This window comes from Centruroides vittatus, unplaced genomic scaffold (genome assembly GCF_030686945.1).
Source record: "Centruroides vittatus isolate TY-2023 unplaced genomic scaffold, ASM3068694v2 scaffold_2520, whole genome shotgun sequence".
NCBI classification, from domain to species: domain Eukaryota; kingdom Metazoa; phylum Arthropoda; class Arachnida; order Scorpiones; family Buthidae; genus Centruroides; species Centruroides vittatus.
The window spans coordinates 578892-598703 of NW_027122689.1; the positions used below are offsets into that span (position 1 = coordinate 578892).

General features: G+C 41.6%; 2 protein-coding genes across 3 annotated transcripts in view; both read right to left on the minus strand.

The window, feature by feature from the left end:
- Nucleotides 1–5886: 5886 nt before the first annotated feature.
- Nucleotides 5887–14745, minus strand: LOC136987595 (uncharacterized). Of its 2 annotated transcripts, none has more exons than XM_067285359.1 (3): nt 14717–14745; nt 9711–10504; nt 5887–6497 (listed from the first exon to the last, which is right to left on the minus strand). In XM_067285359.1, exons 2-3 carry the CDS (start codon nt 10495–10497, stop codon nt 5977–5979), a joined length of 1308 nt encoding a protein of 435 aa, XP_067141460.1. In that variant the 5' UTR covers nt 10498–10504; nt 14717–14745; the 3' UTR covers nt 5887–5976. The 2 variants fall into 2 exon arrangements, with proteins under 2 accessions (XP_067141460.1, XP_067141461.1); XM_067285360.1 differs by lacking the exon at nt 14717–14745 and adding an exon at nt 11302–11578.
- An 886-nt stretch (nt 14746–15631) lies between these two features.
- LOC136987591 (cubilin-like) overlaps nt 15632–19812 on the minus strand; it is a 133128-nt gene continuing 128947 nt past the window's right edge. The window contains exons 19-20 of the mRNA XM_067285352.1: nt 18031–18189; nt 15632–15861 (exon numbers count right to left, since the gene is read on the minus strand). Coding sequence (XP_067141453.1) covers nt 15725–15861; nt 18031–18189 — 296 coding nt within the window. The 3' untranslated portion in view covers nt 15632–15724. The remainder of the gene's footprint in view (nt 15862–18030; nt 18190–19812) is intronic.

Consider the following 19812-nt stretch of genomic DNA (forward strand, 5'->3'; position numbering starts at 1 on the left):
CAAATTAGGTATACAGCAGATAGAGTCGACGTGTTCTACGTGCGATAAGACATGCAAATTATATTACAGAAGCGAAAGAAATGAATGTCTTCTTAGATGCAGTTCGTGTGCAGTTAAATATTCGGTGTACGAAGGAACTTTTAAAAGCAAATGTGGTCGTCTGTCCTGGGGATGTATCTTGTCATTCAAATGGCACTACCTATGTCTAGAATGTGGTGCGACGATTTCGGCTTTAGCATCCGGGATATCTCGAAAAGCTAGTGTAGAACCCGAGACAGTTCCGTCTGCACCCGTTCAAAACGTCGATAATAATAATAAGAAGAATTCAAAGAAATCAAAGAAGGGTCGGGATAAGGAAACGTCAACCACCGCGAGTAAAAAAAGAAGAAATAAGAAGTCATCGACAGTAGCAGCCGACGCAAAACAAGGGGGGAAAGAATCTATAATAAACGAAGATCAAAGTTCGAAAGTCGGGAAGAAATGTAAAAAAGGGAAATGACAGACAATCAACGTGAGTAAAAAAATGTTTTTTTCTATTAAAATAGGATTTACAGTAGCTTATTATAGTATAGGAGTTACTAGGTCGCGTTATTACGATACAGTGCGCAACGCGCAGTCTCCATAGAAGACCAAGATGGCGACCGGAAACGCGTTAGCCACGTCGAACGCAGGGTAAAAAAAATTCCCTGTAGCAGTCGTGAATGTAGGGAAAATTTTTCCCGTCGCCGTTTAGAATGTAGGGAAAAATCCCTCTGGTCGCCATCTTGCCACCAAGGGTAACATTAACCAAATTTTATTATACACCGCAGTAAATATCCCAAAATTCATACTTTTTAACTTCAAAAATACGCGGTAAAATTTCTAATGCTTAAATTACGCTTTTGGCCGCCCTCCAAACCCGCGTCGGGTGGCCCATTCGACGTTTGGCATCGGACGTTTCGCTCTTTCCTCCCCCTTTCGGCCGCCTTTTTCTCCTGCCGACTACGGAAAATAGCGCGCGTCTATACAAATGGCGGAAGGCGCGGCGGTAACAGGAAAAGACTATTTCCTCCTCCTGAAACTGTGGCCAGAATTGGTCCGAGTTTTTCAAAAATTTCCACGAAATTTTTTAAATGTTTTTTCTCCTTTTTAAAAAATCCTTCGCCACTCCTTCGGACCTCGTCTTGTCTTTGCATGGGGTACTAGGCCAGCGATTCTCAACCTTCTTAGCTCCGCGACCCCCGAAATAGTAAATATAAATAAAATTAAGGGGATACTATAGATTGCACCCTATGGAATTTCGGGACTTTGAGTATATATTTGAACTCGGGACCGAGATGAGCTCAACGATACCCTACTTTTAGACCGGAGACCAAAAATAAGAAAGTTATCATACTTTTTTCCGGTGATCGCGCGATGATCGGGAGTCGCGTCGCTCTCTCCACTAAGCCTATCGCGTGTTTAACAGGCAGTCCGGTCCGTCAAGTCGCCATATATACCTTCAACCAGTGGCGTTGCTAGGGGAGAGTGGTAGGGGCGGTCCGCACCGGACCCCTGGAAAGCGATAGACCCATGGAGGCCCCAAAATCGCAAGGAAAAGACCCGAAGAATTTTTCACCGCAATCAGAACAAAGCAAAATTTGGCATTTGGCTGCTCGAGCTGCTGGAGCCTCTATTACACAGGAAAACCAGCAACTCAACTGTAATCTAGTTATACACTATATAAACCACTATACACAAATATTTTAGTCTGTTTACGTAAACAAAACAAAAAATACCTAACGCATCATTCATCAAACGAAAGAAATTGAATATCTAAACGCAATGTTTTTAACGGAATAAATAAATTCAAACGTCGAAATTTACGAATACATGAACACTTTACAAGTTCCAACTTGATGTGTACGTGCTCTTTGTAATTTGATCTGCTTCTATAATATTCGCTGTGAGAGCATGTTTGAACATGCATATGGATGCGTTTTAACAAGTCGTGCTGTCACTAGTAAAAAAGAGGCGCTAGCGATTGCTCCACTTCAGTTAAGTTTGGAATGCGGAGCGTGAAATGAATGCGTGCATCTGGTGCTTTTATTTTAGTGTGCAGTCAACCGTGAAATTGAATTGTTTTTCTTTTTAAATTTCTAATGCGAAATGGATAAATTTGTGAAAAAAGTGAGCCATCTACATTCAGTGAATCGGTTGGTAAAAAGACGAGCGAGGTTGAGACCGAAGTTTTAAACGCGAAAACGTGAACGTTGGACGTTCAGCGCCGCTTTCCTGTAAGCCTAGAAGTTTGACAATGGCGTTTGGAATGTCGAGCATGATTCCACTGACTTTTCATTGTCAAACTTCTAGGCTTACAGGAAAGCGGCGCTGAACGTCCAACGTTCACGTTTCCGCGTTTAAAACTTCGGCCTCAACCTTACTAAGGTTGTACAATGACAGTTATTTAAATTATGGTTTCACCTCATTGGATGGAAAGCCACAGTGCGTTGTTTGCTCTCAAGTTCTCTCCGATAAAAGCACGAAGCCATCAAAATTAGTTAGACACTTGGAAACTAAACATCCGGCTCACAAAACAAACCCTTGGAATTTTTCGAAAGAAAATTACATACCTCGAGAAATCAACAGACTTCTATTGGTAAGTTAAACCATACTGATAAAAAGTGTACTCGAAGCATCTTATCTCGTAGCTTTAAGAGTAGCTAAGATGTCCAAACCCCATACAATCGCAGAAAACCTCATATTGCTTGCTGCAATTGATATGGTCAATGTTTTAATAGGTGTGGAAGAAGCAAAAACATTGAAAAACATTCCGCTTTCTAACGACACAATATCAAGGCGAATCGATGACATGGCTGCCGATGTTCGCGATCAGATAATTCAGCAAGCGAGTTCGAGTGAATATTTTAGTATTCAATTTGATGAATCAACAGATGTAGCAAACATGTCTCAGTTCTTATGTTTTGCGATAGGGACACATCAATCAAAGAAAATATGTTGTTTTGCAAAACAGTACCGGGTCATGCAACAGGACAATGTCTTTTTGACTCTTTTTATGAAGCTACGAGAAACTATACTAACATAGATTGGACAAAATGTATTGCAGTATGTAGTGATGGTGCAAAGGCGACAACAGGAAAGAACAGTGGATTAATGAAAATATTAAGAGATCGTCTTATACCAAGGCGGAATGGACGCACCGCTTTCTTCACAGACACGCTCTTGTCACAAAAAGTATGCCGGAAAATCTCAATCGAATTCTTTGTGAAGCTGTAAAGTTGGTTAATTGTATTAAAAGCCGACCGTTACAGAACAGGCTGTTTGCTAAACTATGCGATGAAATGGGCGAAAATAAAAAATCTCTTCTTTTCCATACAGAAGTTAGATGGTTATCGCGAGGGAAAGAGTTAACCCGGGTATTGGAATTGCGAGATGAATTAATATTTCTCCAGGATAAACAAACGCCATTCTCGTTGATTTTACAAAATAATGAGTGTATGTTGTTGTTGGCTTACTTAGCTGATGTATTTTCCCATTTAAACGACTTGAGTGTGCAAAACTTTGGATATGTTCCCACTCACTTCGGATTATATTGAGAAAAATTTGAATGAAGAAGACACTATTATTCACAACAGTTTGGATTGCATGAAGATGCATTTGCATGAGCTAAAAACTCAGTTGACGGAGTATTTCCCAGAAGATAAAAATGATTTCTAGAAGAGATGGGTACTGAATCCGTTTAGTGAAAATGTTGCCGCAGTTGAGATTCACGACCAGCTCATCGAAACGACATGAATATGGAAATTTAGTCACAGAAGCATTGAAAATATTAATCCCTTTCGCCACGTCTTATCTCTGTGAAAAGAGTTTTTCGTCTATGGTTGCGCTAAAAACTAAATACAGGAATCGTCTTTTATCACTCGAAAACAATTTGCTTTTGTGTGTTTCTAACGCAGATCCACGTATGGAGGAAATTTTAAATGAAAAACAAATGCAACCATCACATTAATTTCTTTTCTTTACATGTGTACTTATTGTAAGTAAAATGTTTATAAGTTTATAATAAATGGTTTTTTTCTCATAAAATGATTTCATTATTGTTTCGCGACCCCCCCTTTAATATCACCGTGACCTTCGGGTTGAGAAACGCTGTACTAGGCTATGGCGCCCATGGTAAGTTGTGATATGCCATGTGATGTAGTTAGTAATTATATATATTTGTTTATACGCGAGGAATAATGCCTTTTTAAGGGTAACTGGCCCATATTCGGACGTGAAGAAAACCCGGAAAACTCCACGTGGCCGGCCCATCCTGGCCAGGCGCGAACGCAATACCGAACTCCCAGTGTTCGGGGAACGAAATCGCTTGGCCACTCTCGGATCTTCTATCCTTTTAAACGTCCCGCACCGCCACCAGGAGGTGCGGGACGTTTAGCCTAAAAAATTCCCAGTCAAAACTCGTAAAATACGACTCCATACAAAAATCGACCAGAACGAAAGTTTAATATTTTCCGGGGTTTTTTTATACCGTAAAAACCTAGCCTCTCCCCTCTTCCCTTAAGGTGGAGGCAACTCGGAATTTACCCCTGCTCCACACTACATATCTCCCTTTACTCTGAGGCTGGATACATGCCACTCTGTGAACAGATACACATCTGTGCCACGAAGTTCCTCCTCCGCCACCTTTCTCGAGGACCCTTTACCCACCTCACCACTTAATCCAGGTTGCACCAAGGGGGCACAGTTTGATAGAGTTCATCTACTGTAGACGGTGGGAGCACCAACATTATTTCACAGGATCTGAAGTTTCTCTGTAACATTGACATCAAAAAGTTTCCACATCTATTACCAAGGCTTGATTCCACCTCTCTTCCCTGTCATATAGAAAACTGGATCCAGATTGATGCGATCCAACAGGCAGACAATTCCCCACACATTCTGGTAGCCCAATTTTAGGATAGTTTTGAAAAGAAATGGCCTAACAGTTAGGCCCTAACTGGCTCCTCATCAGAACAGATGCTACAAAATCACCGATCTGTATGGCAATGGGTTATCATCCTGACAGCAAACGCATTCAAAGTCCTGCAACCCCCAATGCAGCTTTTATACAGCAGAAGTGTTGGCAATCCTCAGAGTGCTCCAATTGGGAGAAAACCATTACCGCCCACCAATCATCATTACGACAGTAAATCAGTACTCTCTGCCCTACTCAGATGTTCCGCCTCATCTATTCTCCTAATTGATACTGCCACATATCCATCTCCAATTGTTTTACTCTGGACTGATGTCCAGAGTAAAACAATTAAACTGTGATATTGTTCAAATAAAATTGATAAATTTTATTTGAACAGTATCATATTTAATTACTTTATATAAACTTGCACATTTCTATTACAAATCATATTGTAGGCCTATATTCAAACTCAAATATTTAAGTCTTACTTTAGTTGTTAATTCGTAATAATTTCATTAAAACGATCACATTGTAGCGTAACTAATGGTCACTTACGATGTAGATTATATCATCATAATTTTATCTGGTTTAGAAGTATCTCTGTGCTATTTTTTTTGAGTTATAATTGTATACTACCAAAATATCGTAAGAAAATCTCAGTATTTATTTTTTCAAATAAGACTGAGAAAATTATATTTCAATACGCTCATGTAAGAAGTGTCGGGGACTTTTTATGTAAGCATAGGAGACTTTTTCCACAAAAAGATGGCTTCTCTTTTACAAAGTTTGAGAACTACTGCCATAAATATTTACTTTAGCTTCCACTTTATGCATAAATTTAGAAATCGAATGTAAAATAAACTTAACCCTTTAAAGGTTTGTGTTTCAGACAGAGTACCGCTTTCCTATTAACTGTGCTTATACAAATAATCTGTAATAGGCAGAAATCGTAATTTTACAAGTTAAATATATTTATTGAGCATTTTTACATACATTAATAATTTTGATGCGATATATCACAGGTTTAAAAGGAAAAATAATGTTTAAAATATTCCTGGTATTATTCTGTATTTACACAACTGACAATACTGTTGCCAATAAGATCCATATTTCTTCTGGCAGATTTCTTCGTCTCGAAATACTCTATGAACTAGTAGTACCGTCAGAAACAGACCATGGAGATAGGGTATCAGACTGGAAAATAAACTCGGCAATTCCCATAAAATATGTAGTAGAATTTCAAAAAAATAATTCATGTGTCTGGCAACGCCCCAGAATCCCGAGGCCAGCAACACAACTTCGCGAGTGACATTTTCGGCATCCCGGTAAGATCCACGGATGACGGTGGCGGGAACCTTCCAGATGATGCATTTGCCCTTCGTACTCTTCACCAGTTGCTTTTGATAGTCGGTCCAGTAATTTAATAGTATCGACACGGTTCCCGCGACGAAAATGACAACTGCAATTTCGGGTCTGAGTGTCGGAGAATTTTCTACCATGTAGAGATTAGTCAGGGTGTAAAAGGATGGCACAAAACACAAGCATCCCCAACAGATATAAAAGCCTGTTTGAAATAAGTAATTAAAGTTTATTTTAAATGTCAACAAACAAATATAAAATTTAGCAGAAATTAGAAAATAAATGAATAATAATAGTCTAATATACCGGGTAGAGAGGTTAAAATAATGTGGACAATTGGTTTCAAGAAATTGAATTTTGTTTTGATGATAACGGCATTTAGTTTGAGAAAATAAACATTTAAAAACTATAGAACAATCGTTAAACATATTAATTGCATGTTTAATCTGACAATAGGTTTCTGTGGTATAGTTATTTAAAAATTACCACTTAGTTTCATTTGCTGGTACAATGAGTACATTATCAATTTGTTAGTTAAAATTACGTACAGTACACAAAATCTATCCAATTTTTGCAATTTTTGAAACATTAGCAAAATATTGATTTGTTGAATAAGAATGGATCATTTGCATTGTTAAGAGAGAGGATCGTCTTGAACTGCAAAATGTAGCCTTGATTTAACTGGCGACGGTAATTTGCGTTCTAAAATTTATTTATTTTTTCCTGTTCATTTCTTTAAAATAATTTGACATTTGCCATTTGTTCGGTTAAGCGCACAGACATTTGAAGTTCGAAGCATTAAAAAGTTTAACGCTTCCAACAGAAGAAGAAATCATTTAACTGCAATTATTATGTAAATGGAAAACTTCAAATGAAAGTGAAAAACATTTCTTAGTTTTCTCCGAAATCTTTACAATTAAAATGTGATGAAGCCTTTCGCAGTTTTTACTAAAAATCTAGTATTATTTCCCTCCTTTTTCAGCCGCATTACTTCTGTTTATATGACGATACCGATATAGATGCTTCTCTTCCAAAATGCTCGATTTGCCAGCGTCTTACGTCGTCCGGGTTGTTTATCTTCTTTCCGGGCCACATAATTTCCAACTCCTCCCCTCTATATATTTTTCCCCCCTTCGTTTCACTAGATTGTACTGTCGGAATTCAGTTTCCAGGACCGTATCTGTGACCTTTGTTATTTGAAATCTTTTCTTTATCGTAACATTTTTTTCCGGATCCATCCTTGTCTGTTGACTGGCAAAGCCTAAGCTTTGTCCGTGTCTTATCTAATCCTCCGTTTCTCTCGTCCTTTGCCATTGCCAGATCACTTATAGTCATCGGTCTAATCACCTTCTTACGCGCTTCTTTTAATTTTATCCGCGGGTATACTATAGATTACTCCCTATGGAATTTCGTGTGTTTGGGTATATATCTGAACTCAGGGGACCGAGACGAGTTCAACGATACTCTACTTTTGGACCGGAGACAAAAAATAAAAAAGTTATCATACTTTTTTCCGGCGATCGCGCGATGATAGGGAGTCGCGTCGCTTTCCGCTAAGTCGGCCTCGCTATCGCGATCGGGAGTCCCGTCGCTTGCCGTTAAAATTGCCTTTAGTAGACGTTCCCCCCTTTTTTACTTTGTTCAAGAACTACCGTGAATCGATCACTAGTTTAGCACGTGGCGGCGTGTGGTGGCGCCCATACGAGAGGTCAGTCGGGCCGCCATGTTCGCTGCCATAAGTAACATTATCCGAAATGGCGATCGCGCGATGATCGGAAATCGCGTCGCTCTCTCCGCTCTCGTATCGCGTGTTTAACGCTCCGGGAGATGACCGTAGTCCGACGTCGCGGTTTGCAGACTTTACCGCAAGATGGCAATACTAGCAACTACGGTGCCGTCTGCATGAGAGCATTAAAAAAGTATGGTAACGTAAAAAGTGTGATAACTTTTTTATTTTTCGTCTCCGGTCCAAAAATAGGGTACCGTTGAACTAGTCTCGGTCCCCTGAGTTCAAATATATAATCAAAGTCCTGAAATTCCATTGGGAGTAATCTATAGTATACCCTTATCCGCTATTCCTATCGTCCAACAGACACGACAATTTCTTAAAATCTGACCATCTTGTTACGAGCCGGACGGTCAGATTCTATTCTGCTCTTTCTCCAAACCCCCCATCTTATCGGATAATCGATCTCGGGTATTAATTTTTCTGCAATAGGTGGCCTAGGTTCGTAAGCGATTTTGTTTCTGCTCGTCCTCGTCTATTTACTCTCCATTCTCCATACGCGACACGTAATCTGGATACAACGAGGACACGTCTTTTCCGCATCCTCCGTGACGAGTCTGTGATAATTAGAGATAAGAAAGATTTGGAGAATGCCCGACCGTCGTAGTTTCGTGGAAAACGAAGCTCGGGTGAATGCTTATTCTCGTAGGAAGAACACACCTAACTACGCTATTTTTGTACTACATATATTGATACAAACATACCGTATATATTTGAATGGATCAAACTTAAGCCTCTCCATTTTCCAGTCTCAGAAGTTTGTCACAGATTTTTGTCCGAGTCCTTTTTTTCAATTACTCTCGAACCTTCATTTGGCCGATCAGCGAAGGAGTAATTATGAAAAATCTTACTTTCTTCTATAGACGATCCGCATCTTCCACTACATCATCGGGAGAAAGCCCGGGGTTTCCGCATCACTCCACTTTCACCTAGATTTTCGCACAGTTCTACCGTTATAAATTCTGATGCCTTTCTCCGCTTCTATTCCAATCATTCTCCGCCCGAGTAATTTCGCGCTAGGTTCTTTCGGAGGCGGGAGAGGGTTTTCGGGAAACGTCTTTTTGATTCTTTATAAAAATCGGCCGCTTAACGAATAGACGTATTAGATAAAAAGTCGAAACGTTAATTATGTATTGTTTTAATGTAAAAACATTGCGAGAGGAATGGGGGTAAAGGACGCGATGGTTTAAGCAACGGGGTTCGGACCCGAGCCGACGGGCTCTTTAAACTTTTCGTTTCACACCACAATTTTTCCATTGGCGAGTTTATCGAAAACTTTACTGGAATTTCCCATTATCCGACGGGATTAGCAACGTAGCTCGATCCCGGGCACAGTTACGTAAACTACATCCGTATCTTTTCCTTATCTAAATAGGAAAAAAAAACTAAAGACGAGAAGTGTTCGAAGGAGACAATTGCCGACTTAACGGCACGTTTAGGACGGTGACGAATTTGCCAATTATCCGAGTTTCGGCGACTTATCGTATTTTACTCCGGGAGGAACAACGATTTTACTCTCGGGATGTTAAAATTATCGGCATAATACGTTTTCGGTGCGGTTAATTACCGGCGCGGATAAAAAAATACGTTTTTAATGTCTTACCCGTTTAACGTAAATGTAAGAGAACTCACCCGCTCTGTCCCGCGTGATGTCGATGGTATTCATGTAGCCGTCTTCCCACCAATAAAATTTGGCCAGATAAACGGTCTGCAGACAGGAGGTGGTGGCCATGGCCCAGTTCCAACCGGTCTCTTCTACCTGGGCCTTCCAGCACAGCAGTATTATCAGTTGCATGGCCATCATACCGAATCTACAGTTGGTCCACTGTTTGACGTCGAACCACTCGCCCAATCTGGGATACAACTCCAAGCCCCAGTAGTAATCGAAGACGACGTTTCCCGAAGAGCCGTGTTCTCCCGGAGAACGGTAAAGGCGACCCTTCAGGTAAATCAATACGGTGACGCAGTAGCCGAAGACGACGACGTTGCCGATCACCACGTGGAATTTTTGGTACCAGTGCCGGGCGGAAACGGAGGAGAGAAGAAGAGCGGCCGAAGTCAGGCTGGCCAGGTAATACTTGAATCCCGAGCGAAGGTAGCGGGGTCGGTGGCCGGTGGAGGTGGGAGGGCCGTAGTACACTTCTCCTCCCAAGACCAGCAGGGCCGAGGCCGACCACAGGGTGTAGGCGGCCAACAGCGCCACGATTTCGGGGTCGAAGACCAGAGAGCTCTTCCAAGCTCGGAGGACGAAATCGACCGGGCCCCCCAGGCGGGCCACGGCCCCCGCGTCGCTCTTCTCCACCACCACCAGGTAGACGAGGCAGACGGAGAAATTGGTGGAGCCGATCATCAAGAACAGGGGGGCCAAGGTGTAATTGAATAAGTCCGTCCACCCCCGAGACTTTCCGTCTTCTTTCATTTTAAACCTAAAAATGTTCGACTTTCGTAAACAAAGTAACAGTCGATACGGAGGCGTCCCGAAAAATACCGAATTTACCGGTCGTACGAAAGTCGGAGCGGTAATCTTTAACACTAAAATATATGAATATTTTAGTGTTAAAGATTACCGGCGCCGGTTTTAACGTGCAAAGGTCGAGCGAGGACGTCGGTTAGGACCAAAGGGCGAAGGCCGACGATCGTACTTTGTTCCCTCCTTAGCCGTTTCGGCCGCCTTTCCGAATTCCGGGCAAAATTTGTAAACTTTCGGTCCGAGTCGACCGACAAATTAAAATTTAATGGGATTAAGCTTTCCGTTGGCCACACCGCCCTTTCCTCGATTCCATCCTTCCTCCTCCGTCCGTCCACAAATAATTCCGGGCGGAGGGAAAAAAGTCGGAAACGAAAGCCGGAAAAGGAAGAGAAAAATTCGGTCTTTGGCGATTAATTATAAAAAAGCCAAGGGCCAAATTATAATTAACGATTACACGAAATGTTGGTAGCCGAGGACCGAAGGTACAGTCGTTTCGGACGTCCGACGGCGGGGAATCGGGCCCAGCCGAAACCCCAAGCCGAGGCGCCGGGTCTTCCCAGGTTTACTTTTCGGGCGGCGGAAGTAATTAGGCCTAAGTACTCGGATCGGGGTGGGCGCCGCCGCGGGGAATAGGAAATAGCGAGTGCCCGGGAAGGGAAGACGCGGAGTAGAGTGGTGGCCCTTCTCCACTTCCGTCGCTTCTCGCGGATTAAACCGCCGTCGACCGCGGACGGGGAGGAGACGGTTACTCACCCGCAGCGATTACGGCCGACCTCCCACAGACGTCGCCCCGGTGTCTTCCTCTCCGCGCCGCTTCCCGTCTGCCGTCGATCGATAATTTCCTCCCCGCCCAAGGTCGCTCGGCCGCCCCTCCAATCGATGGTTCCGGGCGGCGGAAGGGCGAAGACGGGGAAATCCCCAGCCGGTGGCGCTTTTTGCGGAGAAGCCCGATTTTCCCGATCGGGAAGGGGAGAAAGCCTGCGGGCGGGGTGAAACCGGGGAAGAGCTAGTTTCGGCCCGCACTTTTTATACTCTCATCGAGACTCGACTGGCGTAAAAACTTGGGCCGTAATTACTTTTAATCGGCCGACCTATTTGTCCTTGCTCTGGGAAGGCGATGGACGGTCGTATACGTCATACATCGATATAAAGACAATGTTCGCATTAAATGAAATAAAATATCTACTTGTTCGAGGTCGATAACAGTAAGGCTTTCTACTAATTTAATTATACGAGGGCTTTGTAATAATGTGTACGTCTACCGCTCGTTTTCTACTTCAATTACAAATAACACCTTTACTTTTATATCTAGCTTTCATCGTCGAATTATTAACTAAGATATCGTAGTAAAATATTCTGCTTAGCTTATTTATTACATAGTCACCTAAGTGCAAGGATTTTCGACGGTTCTAGGCATCCGATCCCGTAATCGGGATGCCTCTGGTCGTAGATACGTGCCTACTTCTGTAAATCTTTCCACGTTTATTCTAGGTCTCTACCAAATAGCCGCAGAGAACGTCCTTTCCCGCCAATTTTCTCCCCACGTACTGTACAGTACATTCTACCGACGATACCGTTATACCCACGTATCGGCGTCCAAGGTCGAACACCGCTCGACTGGCTTTACCCCAGCGTAAAATATCGCTAAAAATAATTACGCCAGCGGAGTCTCCGCTCTTGCCTCCGGTACGTCCTGGATAAACGCCCGACGGTCCCGGAAAGAACGAAGCTTTCTTTCTCGACAGCGGGGATGGGTATATTCTCCGTTTTTGACGGAAAGACACCCGACGATTCCGAGTTCGAACTAGGCGGGCGGCAGCAACGCACTCCCGGCGTGAAATCGGCTCTCGAACAGAAGATAGGAAGTCCTAATTTCGGATTGGCGGTCGACGGTTGGCTTTCCGTTATTTCTTGCGGGAAAATTGCTCGGCCTCCCGAAACCAATTAATCCGGGAACCACCGCACTCTCCGGAGTAAAATCGGGCGGGCCGATTACAAAGAAAATGCCGGCGTTACCCGTGCCGGTTATAAAACTGTATCGGTGGTAGTTTCGTAGTTCGTTTTTCGTTTCCTAAGAAACTGCGGTGGGCCGCCTTGCCGGTCCCCGGTAAAGCTTATTACATTCCCAAGAAAGCTCCCCACCTAAAACTTGCGTCGGAAGTGCTTCAGTTTGCAGAACGTATGGTTAGCCCACCGGTGGCCTCCAACACTGGGAGTTCGGTGGTAGATTTTCCGGGGTTTCTCCACCTCCGTAACGCCCGAATAGGGACCAGTTACCCTTAAAAGACCCCTAGGCGGATGACCCGAGTGTTGCCTGGCCGTAACTTAACAAAACAAAGAAAGTAACGTTTTAACCATAGGCTATAATTTAGTCCCGCGGTCCGAACGCCCTAAGTACGGTTCCACTTTGACGATATTTAACCAGGTAGTAAATCGCAGACGTTACGGTGCGTGTAATATACGTACCGCGCCACCAAAAGTTTTCGGAGGCCCGTAATTTGCGCTTCCGAGGACATTTCTCACCTTAAGGCCACGGCGGGTCGGAGAGGCTTTATTGAATGGTGGTAGATGGCGGAGATGCCGTAACTTCCGACGGTGGAAAGTCCGAAACCACCTTTCCCGTTTTTTTTTAAAAAAAAGATTGGTTCGGACTCTGTATGGGTGGGGATCCGGGCCATTACCCTTTTGACCCGTAGGATAACGCGCCACCGTTCCCGGGCCCTAAATCGTGCCCGTTTCCGTCCACCGGAAACGGCAAATACGCGTAATTTAAGGTTTTCCATTTTAAAAGTTTTATTTTAGTCCGGCGCTAGTAAACCCTGTTTTAATTACACACAAAGATTTTAAATAATCCATTGTAATAAGATATTCGGATAAATTTTAAGGAATGCTTGAGAAATAAATTGAATGTATAATGTAGCGCCAACCTTATGCATGTATATGCTTTTTGAGTTGGATAATGCGCTCGTGTCGAACGAGGAGGGGCAGTGCCCGAAACGTGTTATCGTACTCGTAACTCGTATCAACTAAATAAAAATGGAATATCGCCGAGTGTTGAAATAAGTAGCACGACTTCTGTTTGAGAATCAAAAAAGTTTTATTTTATTTAAATTTATTTGTCGATCTACCGAGTTGAAATGTTTGGCCAATTAATATAACGCAGTACGAGAATAGGCATCTATCGTTTTCTTTAAAAAGTTTTGAGTAACGATTGTCTTTTTTATTTCGTATCGTAAAACTTGTTTCGGAACCGGTATTGTAACTCCTGTATTATATATAGTCCGATAAGTGTATATAATATTGTAATTTATTTAATTATAATAATTCTATAAAATCACACTGGAAAGAAGAAAACTATAAAGTAAATTATAAATTACGGTTGTAAATAGGAAGTGGGTAATTCTTAAATTTTAAATATGTGCCACATTGAAATTTATTTGTTCAAGTTTTTACGAATTTCACATTTCCGACCGAAGAGGGATCAAAACACCCGAAACGTTAATTACGTGCAATTAATTAATAAAAGGAATAAAGAAGTTTTAATCCTTCCGCTTTTCGACGAATGGCCGAATCGGTAGCTATATCGATAGAAGGGAAACGACAGTTGCCGTCGTCGGCCGGCGATAATTCTAATACGTTATCTGATAGGGAGAATCTGGCGTTTCTTCTTTATTCGTTCCTCTTAACGGTCTCCTAAACGCGTAGAACTTTTTCTGGCCACCGGCACAAGAGCCGTACAAAAAACTGTAAAATTACTTAGCGACTAGGCGTGGCTCCTCCGCCCTAAGCCGACAATAGGACAAAGCAGAAAATTCCAACCTCGACCCGGACTAAATAAACAAAGAGCAAATTTCTTGCAAAAGCCTGGTACCGTAACATTTTCTGCTCGTTTAACGAACGGTCGTTACTCTACGCACGCATCCTCACTCCAGACCATCTCCTTTTTTAAACGGGATGTGTATTTAAAACGTACGACCGGAGGGAAAAACAACCACGTGGTTAATGTTAGAACAGCGTCGCTCGGTTACTAAAACTTGCACGGAATAAGTAGAAAATAGTCCCGACTCGTGTTATTTCCGCAATTTCCGACATATTTACCTGGCCGGTTCCTCACCGGACTAATTCCGGTCGTCTACGTCAACCGCGTTCGGCGCAGCAATTTACCTACCGCTCAAACGTCCGCGATTTGAACCGGCGGTCTCCCGGATCCTTCCTCCCCTTCGATTACGTCGACGTCAGCGAATGACGCTTCCGGCTATTGTTCTCCCGGCGCAGAACGAACGCCGATTGGTAAAATTAGGGGGGTCGGACATTGTCTAATCGATCGCCTCTCTTTTCGCGCTAGAGGAAATCCCGTTTGACGCGAACTTTCAAACGATCGAAACCGACGCTTTGACTTTTGTCCATTATTACGGAGGAAAAGACGAGCGAAAATACTTTCCGCCGCCAGCGTTCTATACCGGAAAAGATTAAATGGCCCGGTTCCCATCTGCCGCCATAAAGATGGAAAAATGTAACCGTTTCGGTATTAAATATGTACGCCGCGGGTGAGGGTTTCCGAGAAAAATCTTATTTTCCGGGTTGGCATTTGCCAAACGGTCGTACCGCGAGGAACGGATCCTTCGGAACCAAAAGGCTAGTTCCCAACCTTTACCACTCGCTACCCCTGGGCAGCGTATTTCCCATTTTCGCTAAGTTTCGCCTGGCTTCTCGGTGAAACAACCACTCCTCGGCTAATCACGCGTAGAAAAACTTTTTTTTTTTTTTTTAAATTCAAAAGCATTGGAGAAAGGACACGGATAAATAAAAATATTTTTATTTTAATACTAAGCATCGGGTAAACGAAACCACCAAATTTGTAACACGTTTATCCTCCTGTTTGGCCGGGAAATGCCGGACTTATCTGCTAATTACTAACCAACCGCAATGAAAATTATAGAGATTTTACAAATTTGTAATTTAAAATGCTCTAATTTGATTTTCCTAAAAACTGGTGGAGCATTCTCGTTATGTTCCGGGACGAATCCGCCAAAGTCGTAGGGGTAAAAACACGGGGCGCGACGCGGTTATCACAACTATACACTTTCTAAAAGAATATTGAATTTTTATTATCAAAATATACGTAATTATTTCGTAAGAACAAAGACGGCATTTCCGTTTCCGGCGTAAGGCTTTACTAATCGTAGGAGGGAAAAGTAGAATAGCTGTTCTGTCTTCTCTCTCGATACTTTTTTAAGGCGAACAGACCGGCGAAGGCGGTAAAGAGTCCTATTACGAAGCCACCCGGAATTCCGGCCAGAATCCAATAGGAAGCTACGAAAAGAAAGAAGAAATATTAGGCGAAAAACCTACCACCAATCACGCAATATATTGGTAAATAAAATTGTCCTTTCCGTTGTTTTTAGAGAAACGTTAAAGGCGGTTGACCTTTCTCAAAACTAAAATTTACCTAGGCCATATACAGTTTAAAGCAAAGAATTACGGAGCCAATTAGGATATTGTTAAAATGACGTAATTAGTTTCGCCCCGTTTTGTTACTTTGTGGAAAATCCGAGAAGAACGACACCCGACTTTGGTTCCTTCCGCCAGTAGAACATTATGGACGCAATCGCTGCAATTAGGGGAGTAGGAAAATGGGGCCCGCCTAAGGTATTTTGCATATTTTTAAGAAAACCTAACAATACTGTGACAAGCTATTTTACTGGTGCAAACAGTGTACTCTAACAAATAAAGTGCGCGGGTCAAAACTCGAGTATTCCTCTCCATACTGTTTTAATTATAAAAAACGAAAAACATTACGATAAAAATAGTTAAAAATCATGGGTGACGGTTATTTACATTTAATATACGATAAAATATAAATACAACTTTGTGAAAAAGTAAAGCCTTTGCTTTCGTTCTTCTTCCGTCGTTTTTCATCATCGGCAGAAACGACGGAAGAAGAACGAAAGCAAAGGCTTTACTTTTTCACAAAGTTGTATTTATATTTTATCGTATGTTGAAAAATGAAAAAATAAAAATCATTACCCCACACGGTTGGGTAATGGGGCTCAATGTAATGGGAACCATCATATAAAAACATTGAAAAAAAGACTGAAACGTTAGAAATGTTTGTCAAAAACTAGAAAATTTGATTTGCATATGAATTGCCGTATTTTACGGACTATAAGACGCACTTTTTTTCGAAAAATTGCCTCCAAAATTCAGGTGCGTCTTATAGTCCGTAAAATACGGTATTAAATTTTTATATATGTACTAGCAGATGAGGCAAAATAGCTGTTGCTCGGGCAAAAAGTAACGATAAGATGATTAGATTATAGCCGATCTTACCCGTTTTCGCTGGGTCCAAGAATTAGGTTCATTCTCTTCAGAGACTAATTAGAACATATTTTTAGACCCATCTAAAATTTTTCTATTTTCCGCAAAAAATCGCATCTAAAATAGTACAGTAAAATCCGATTTCAGGGTAATCCTTAACCCTCTCCCTCTCCCCCGCGGAGGGATTTTGGAAAATCCCTTCTTAGGATACGTCGTGAGAATGTACAGTACACTAACTGTGGTCCAAATTTCAACTTTCAACTCCTAACCGTTTGGGCTCTGCGCTCATTATCATCATCATCAAGCCATCTCGATTATCTACATCATATATTGTTTTCAAAATAGTTTGTATGCTTAATGATAAGTTCAAGCACTTTAAATTAAAAACTACATTTTTGATTATTGTATTGAGTGATTAATCACCTGGAGAATCTGTACCACAAGTCTTTGTTTCTACCAAATTCTCCACAGATGATGCAGGAATTATTGGCATTGCTTGCATCTGTCACCGTCTTCGTTATCATTCGATTCTCGTCGAGCCCCATTACCCCTTCACGCCATTTTATGTTTCTAACCTCGATTAAACACACGAAGAAAAGATTTCACTTTTTCCCTTTATGTATTTTAATATTTGACGGAATAGTTATTGTTTCAATAATATATATTACTGCTAAATTATATACAAGGGTACGTACAGTCGAACAAATGATAGTGTTCCAATTAGAAGGAACTGTTTTTTCCTCACAATCAAGCATGTGCGCGGAACAGCCACCATATTCGGAATTCGAAGTTGGCTCAGATGCAAGCATCTGTTGGGATTGAAAATTCTGAAGTTTAGCCAAAGAAAAAAAAACAGGTGGACTCCATTACCCTACTTTCCCCTACGTCCTGCACGTTTGTGGCCGGTTAGCCCAATGTGTTACATGGACGATTACTCGTCTATCTAACGCGCCGGAGGATTATAATTATTGTTAGTCCGGACGGAAAAAGCCAACCGTTCCGTTTGAAATTAATAGAGGAACCGAACGGATGGGTGGGAATGGGCTTTCCGGGTTTGGAGAATCGTTACTCGTGCGGTATATATTTATTCTAGCCGTCTCGGTATACCCATAGGCCTTCAACGTTTTTCCGTGAATTGTCGAAAACCGAAATAAATATTTATACCTCCGGTTTTAATAATATTTATACTGGGAGGAACGGGGGGAGGAAGCGGCGGCCTTCCTTGGCAGTCTCTTTCGTCGCTGTAGTCTCCGCATTGGTTAATTCCGTTGCAGGGCCAGTCTGGGTGCATGCAAATTCCGTTGTCGCACAAATTGGAACAGACTGAAAATAGATAATAAAATTAATTTGTATAATTGTAAATAAATGACTAAACGAAACGTTGGAATATGATGACTCGTAACAATGATTATAATAAAACATTTTCTTCAAACGGGGTTTTCAAACCTTCTGGAAATAGGCTACCGTTCGTTTCTTAAATACGCGTTTACCCATTCGGTTTTACCAGTCGATGTATCTCAAATAAATAAAAACATTACGATGGAAATGATACATTTCGGCAATACGTAATCTTGTCCGTCTTTGTCATTTCCGTCGTAATACCTAGTAGGTCTATAGGCTATGTAGACACAGACACACGCGTGTGCAGTCTTATAGCTTCTCTCTAGCTGATTTATCTGTTGGGATGGTCTTTTTCGTAATAACTCGTCGAGATATTCCACTCTGAGTCTTCCACGTCCTCTTTTGCCCTCTATCTTTCCTTCCAATAAAACATTCATCCATTCCGAGTGTCGAATTAGATGGCCAATCGTGTCATTTCTCCTTTCCTCTATCGTTCTCAAAATCTCTCTCTTCTCTGTTGCCTCTTCCAAAACGTCCTCATTCCTCTTTCTCTCCGACATTCGCATCATTCTTCGCCAGCACCACATCTCAAAGGCCTCCAGCGCTGTTCGGAGTGTCCGTGTCTCCGAACCGTACAATGCTATGTTCCAGATGAAACTCTTAATGAATCGCTTCCTAACATCGATTGATATATTTTTCGATGTTAGCATCTGTCGTTTCCTATAGAATGCCTGTTTGTTTTGCTTGGATTATTCACGCTGTAACATCTTTTCCACTCCTCCCGTCTGAGGTAATTATGCTTCCTAGTTACGTGAACTCGTGCTATTTTTTCACTGTCCAAATAGACGTTCATTCCTCCTCTGGAATCGGAACCACTATGCTCTTATCGAAATATTTTGGCACTTGGCCAGTTATAGGCCTATACATTTCGTTGATGAGTCTATACAGGTCGTTTTTAGTGTTTTCTCCTAGGGCCATTATAAGTTCTGCGGGTATCTGGTCTACACCAGGTGCCTTGCCCTTTTTCATTCCCTCCAGTGTCTTACCGAATCACATTTTAAGATTGTATTATTCAAATGATTTGGGACCATCGATCAAAAATATACAATATATTTTTTAATCATCATACGGTAGATTCGACAAAAGAACGAATAGGCCGCCTATAGTGTGTGTATAATTTAAAAATTGTGTTTTAAAATCGTTAGTTATCAAAATAACACATCGTTAGTTATTAAATGTTTGAATACAAACGATGTGTTATTTTGTGACTCGTCTGGACAATTTTGATCTCGTGTTCGGTTTTATTTGTAGGACAAAAACACAATAATTAAATTATACACACATTATAGGCCTATTCGTTCTTTTGTCGAATCCACCGTATGATGATTAAAAAATATATTGTATATTCTACAATACGTTCCGAGTATGCATTCTTTCATCAATTATAGACCATTAAAGTTTTTTTACTACTGGTCTTTTAAGGTTTTTTGAGTGGAATAATACAAATATATAGGTCTAAATTAACAAATTAATGTAATGTATGACGTAGAACTTTAAATCGTATGTATTAATGATTATCAAAATTATGCAAAGTCTGAAGAAACA

Coding starts and splice junctions, on each gene's coding strand:
- LOC136987595 (XM_067285359.1), bottom strand. CDS start 10,497: ATGAAAGAAGACGGAAAGTCTCGGGGGTGGACGGACTTATTCAATTAC. Junction 6,498..9,710: donor CATCACGCGGGACAGAGCGG/GTGAGTTCTCTT, acceptor TATTTCAAACAG/GCTTTTATATCTGTTGGGGA.